General features: G+C 34.7%; 1 protein-coding gene across 1 annotated transcript in view; it reads left to right on the forward strand.

Moving 5' to 3' along the window:
- COL1A2 (collagen type I alpha 2 chain) overlaps positions 1-5,695 on the forward strand; it is a 32,633-nt gene extending 26,938 nt beyond the window's left edge. Inside the window, exons 46-49 of the mRNA XM_053714059.1 lie at positions 335-584; positions 1,689-1,876; positions 4,272-4,514; positions 5,060-5,695. Of these exons, the coding sequence (XP_053570034.1) occupies positions 335-584; positions 1,689-1,876; positions 4,272-4,514; positions 5,060-5,206 (828 nt within the window). The 3' untranslated portion in view covers positions 5,207-5,695. The remainder of the gene's footprint in view (positions 1-334; positions 585-1,688; positions 1,877-4,271; positions 4,515-5,059) is intronic.
- Positions 5,696-6,000: the final 305 nt, after the last annotated feature.

Genomic DNA, 6,000 nt, shown 5'->3' on the forward strand with positions numbered 1-6,000 from the left:
AGTTTTATATTTTTTAAATTTATACTTAAAACATAAAACTAGTTTATAAATGTGTATTTAATTTGTCTGGAGTGATTATCTAGTGCTCAGAGAAAATTGAATAATTATCTGGACCTCAGATACTGGAAAGTTATATTATAGAAGTTGCATTTTGTTTGGCTTTGGTCAACAATTCAGTGTAGGCACAGTTTAATTATAACTTCCTACTTATTCCAAATTTTATTAAACAAAATCAATGTTGTTACATTTTAGTTAAATGTAATGGACAGGGCTTTGTAGCTCATGTATAACAGTTCATATATCTACTGGTATATTTTTTTCATGGAATATTTAGGGTCCCCCTGGTCCTCCTGGTCCTCCTGGTCATCCTGGCACATCTGGAGGAGGATATGAAGGTCACTACGAAGGAGGTGAAAACTACAGAGCAGATCAGCCTTCTCGCAGACCCAAAGACTATGAAGTAGATTCAACCTTGAAAGCTCTGAACAGCCAGATTGAGACACTCTTGACCCCAGAAGGCTCTAAAAAGAATCCTGCACGTACTTGCCGTGACTTAAGACTCAGCCACCCAGACTGGACCAGCGGTATGTTCAGAGCACTAACATTTAAGACATCTTGAACCAATGTCAATAAATAATCTGAAGGCATATTAAACTAGAAAATTAAAGATCAGCAATTCATGATAAAAAGGTGAAATTAAAATTCAGATTGAAATTAGCAGAATGTACATATCTGTGCAAAAATGAATATGCAACAATTGTTCACTCATGGCGAGGACAACTACCACCGCCTTGCTGCTGTAGACAAAACCTCACAAACATAAAATAGAAAGTAGCCTTATTTCTCACCTGTATATCTGTTTCTTTTTCTTTACTTTTTTTTAATTAAAACCTTTTAGATGAAAACAAGAAAAAAATACTTTAATATGGCTTCTGTAAGCTGAGTTTTAAAACATCAGCATTCAAAATAACTACATATTCACAATAAATAATAGTTGTTTGCTAGGTTTGTAAATGAAGCATTCTAATTACTTCCACAGCAATAAAAATATGTTGAATATTTCTATAGTTGTAAAATGTGAGAAACTTTATAGCTTTGTTTAACTTAATGCGTAACAAGTGGTAATTAAATAATAAATAGCTTTCAAAAATATGGAGATGTAGTCATAGTTAAAGGGTCATTATAGTGAAAAAATACATGTCCACATTTGTAAGATAATGTAATTTTATCAGAATCAAAGCTGCAAATCTATGTGTTTAACCCCCGCAAAGGGGTTAAACACATAGGCGAAGAACTGCTTGGGAGCTTTAGAGACCTGCTGGTCTTGAAAGGAAACTGCTGCTGATCCAGTCAGCAGTTCTATTCTTATAGCTGGGTTTATTTAATTGTACAAATAATGAAACTTTTCACAGTTGATAACATCAACCATCATGTTTCAGCCCTAATAGCCTTTACTTTCTTTTAATTCTTGTATTATCCTTTGTTCAAAATCATGCCTAGATATACTGTGGAGCAGCAATGCACTACTGGGAGCTAGCTGGTGATTGGTGGCCCCTTGTCATTGGCTTACTACATCTGTTCCTTTAGCTCTTAGTAATACATTGTTGTCTGGAGATGGATTTAAATTCATGTTAACCCTTTTGCAAAAAGAAAGCATTTCAATTGATACCTATTATTTATTTTTTTAGGTTACTACTGGATTGATCCTAACCAAGGCTCCACAGCTGATGCCATCAGGGCATTCTGTGATTTCTCCACTGGTGAGACATGTATCCACGCCAACCCAGACAGCATTCCACAAAAGAACTGGTACATCAACAAGGGCAAAGACAGGAAGCATGTATGGTTTGGTGAAACCATTAATGGTGGCACACAAGTGAGTAATTCTATAATATATTCAGATTTGTTTCATGAAAACATTATATACAGATTGTGAAACAACATACCATATACATATATACATATCATTATATATATATATGTGTGTGTGTGTTAATGTGTTTGTGTATGTTTCTAGGACTTTGCTTCACAGTTTCTAATATTCCAAATTTTGTACACATTTCAGAAAAATGAACTTAATATAAATAACTCATTCCACTGATTTTTCTTGCATTGGTTTAAACCTATTCAAAACATTGATAAAGATTCATAGGTGTGCAATAGATTAGTTGACATTAAAGGGACACTGAACCCAAATTTTTTCTTTCGTGATTCAGATAGAGCATGAAATTTTAAGCAACTTTCTAATTTACTCCTATTATCAATTTTTCTTTGTTAACTTGCTATCTTTATTTGAAAAAGAAGACATCTAAGCTTCTTTTTTGGTTCAGGATTCTGGACAGCACTTTTTTATTGGTGGATGAATTTATCCACCAATCAGCAAGAATAACCCAGGTTATTCACCAAAAATGGGTCGGCATCTAAACTTACATTCTTCCATTTCAAATAAAGATACCAAGAGAATGAAGAAAATTTGATAATAGGAGTAAATTAGAAAGTTGCTTAAAATTGCATGCTCTGTCTGAATCACGAAAGAAAAAATGTGGGTTCAGTGTCCCTTTAAGTGTCTCTGAAATCATTTCAAGATTCAAAATTAATATAGAATTATTCCATCTTCATTCCTTGATTCTGTGTGACACCTTCAGATGGGAAATGTGAATGTCCAGACCCCCTGGGGTTGATTTACCAAGTGCTCAACATCGCTAAATGCTGACAGCAAACATTGTGAAATGCTTGTGCAATACAACCCCCTTCACATTTGCAGCCAATCGCCCGCTAGCAGGGGGTGTCAATCATCCCGATCAGACCTAAAAGGTGGCAGACAAGTTAAGGAGCAGCGGTCTTACGACCACTGCTTCTTCACTTAAAGGTACATGAAACCCAAACATTTTCTTTCATGATTCAGATAGAGAATACAATTTTAAACAACTTTCTAATTTACTTCTATTATCTAATCTGTTTCATTCTCTTGGTATAATTTGTTGAAGGAGCAGCAATGCACTACTAGTTTCTAACGAAACACATGGGTGAGCCAATCACATTCAATATATATATATGCAGACACCAATCAACAGCTAGTACCTAGTTTCTCTGCTGCTCATGAGCTTGCCTAGATAAACCTTTTAGCAAATGATAACAAGAGAAGGAAGCAAATTAAATAATAGAAGTAAACTGGAAAGTTGTTTAAAATTGTATTTTCTATCTGAATCATGAAAGAAAATTTTTGGATTTCATGTCCCTTTAAGTTTCCGGCAAGCATCCGCTGCTTGTTAAATCTACCCCCCTGAATGAAAATCATCAAATAAAGATCCTTATTAGTCATCTTTGGTTACATTCATGGACTTGAGCATAACTACTGATGTGTGTTATATGTGACACATATCAAATTAGTAATATGAGTTTTAAGTATAGTAACATTAAAGATAGCAAAACAAGGATGCAAATAAAAATGGATTAAGTGATATAAATATTCTTCACATTAACTTTTTAATATTAGCTGAAAATATATTTTTTTCTTTTTTTATAAGGGCATATCATCACAATTTTATTATCAATCACTATTATGCTTAAACCTGATTTCTGTTAAGAATAGACATATTTAAATGTGCATAAATGCTACTAGTAAATGCACTATGCTTTTGCTGTACACCCTCACTGAAAAAATGCATCTTAGGTTTCCGAGCATGCACAGTTCTCTAATGCAGGTGCAAGGAGCATATATACACTTGCTATGCTTGCACTTGGAAGAGTGAGACAGTTATAGCTTTTACTTCAATCAGTTTTCCTAATAAAAGTGTATGGAAGAATCTTGTACATTTGAACTTTGAATGGCAATTTCCTTTTGATATATAGGGACAGATTTACTAAAGTGCGGACGGACATGATACAATGTAGCATATCATGTCTGCTACACATCGATAAATGCCGACAGCATACACTGTCAGCATTTATCTTTGCACAAGAAGTTCTGGTGAACTGCTTGTGCAATGCCGCCCCCTGCAAATTCGATTGGCCGCTAGCAGGGGGTGTCAATCAGCCCGATCGTATAGGATCAGGTGGATTGAAGGCCGCAGCCTCAGAGACCGCTGCTTCATAACTACTGTTTCCAGCAAGCCTGAAGCATCACGTGGAAACAGGGGCATCAAGCTCCATTCGGAGCTTGATAATTCGGCCCCATAGCCTTAGTATATGTCATTAGCATAGATATGCTTTGCATAAAAAAAATATATATGCAGTATGTATAATGAATGACTTTTTTTTTGCTTCCTTAGATTGAATACAACGAAGAAGGAATCACTTCAAAGGATATGGCTACCCAGTTTGCCTTTATGCGTCTCCTGGCTAATCATGCATCTCAGAATATCACCTACCACTGCAAGAACAGCATTGCCTATATGGATGGAGAAACAGGAAACCTGAAGAAGGCCGTCATGTTGCAGGGATCTAACGATGTTGAACTAAGAGCAGAAGGCAACAGCAGATTCACCTTCAGTGTCCTAGAAGACGGTTGCACAGTAAGTCAATTACAAAAACCTGACCCTTTTGAATTTTTTTCTATGTATTTGCTATTAAACCATTTATACATTTGCTGTATTATTTAGAAATTCTCTATCTAATATATATTCACACAATATGTGGCTACTAGCCTAATGTGTAAAGTTTATATTGGCTAATGTCCTAATGTCTTAGGTTAATACAAAGTATGGCTAATAGCCTAATGTCTAGTATTCTTATTCAGTAGAACAACAAACAAATGTGGGCAATAACCATAAAATAAAATGTTCTACTGTTGTTATTCTTTCACAGTATCTTACAGAGCCATTATAGTGCAAACATGACGTGCTCTAATTCAGGGTTTTTTAGCATTATCAGTCCTTAAAGTCTAATTAGAGCATGACATTTGTGCACTATAATAGTCCTTTAATTATCTTGCTATTTTTGTGTGTCTACATTGTTGCTGTTTGAGAAAACACAATATCTAAATCATATTTGCTTACTTATTTTAAATGGGAATTTGTATAAAGTATGCTTTAATTATGTGTTTAATTTATTTTTACAGAGACACACGGGAGAATGGGGCAAAACAGTCATTGAATACAGAACAAATAAGCCATCTCGCTTGCCCATCCTCGATATTGCACCTTTGGACATTGGTGGTGTCGACCAAGAGTTTGGTTTTGACGCTGGCCCAGTTTGTTTCAAATAGATGAACTAAAACTAACTTAAAAATCTCCTCTATTTGCCCTTTCTTTTTAATACTGAAAGCTGGCTCCTTCCATTGTTTCCACTAAATGACTTGCATAAATCCTGGGCAAAAGAGGGACTGAACGGAGCATTGTGCAATGCAATTTAATACATCCAAGAGAGGACTTTGAAGTCTTTCACAATTTTAACACCCTAATGTGGAAATTGTCAGCTTTTGTAACAAACAAAAAAAATTCAAAAACAAAAATAAAAACCGTGAAAGAGTGCACCATTTGTGGCCTTTGAATGCCTTCCATGGAGGAAGTTTAAAACCATAACTTCCACAGGTTTTAACTACCTCAAACAATCATACTAGTGTGACCATCTTGCAAGTAAGTAGACAAAGAAGAATGGTGTTAAAGATTGAATTAAAAATACAAAGGTGCTATATAAGGTACTTGAAAAATCCCAATGGTGCTAATAAAACTTAACATCCATATTTCCGTAATAAGTTGTATTGTGTGTTTTTTGGATGTGTTTACAAAACAAATGTCCAATGAAAAAAGAAAAATATTCCATTCTCCATCTTTGTCCTCTTTCCTTTAATGTTTGTGTGATTTTTCTTGGTACCATCTTCATCTCATCTGGGCTAATGGAGGAATCATTTTTTCAACAAATTGTACCTATTTTGTATATTTGAGATATTTTAATAAATTGTGGAAAAAAGCCATATTAAGTGTCACAAATGAACATGTTTAGCAAATACAGGCCCTTTTTCAAGCATAAGGTTTTTCAATGTCATACAAACAGTTTTTC

This window comes from Bombina bombina, chromosome 5 (genome assembly GCF_027579735.1).
Source record: "Bombina bombina isolate aBomBom1 chromosome 5, aBomBom1.pri, whole genome shotgun sequence".
NCBI lineage: Eukaryota > Metazoa > Chordata > Amphibia > Anura > Bombinatoridae > Bombina > Bombina bombina.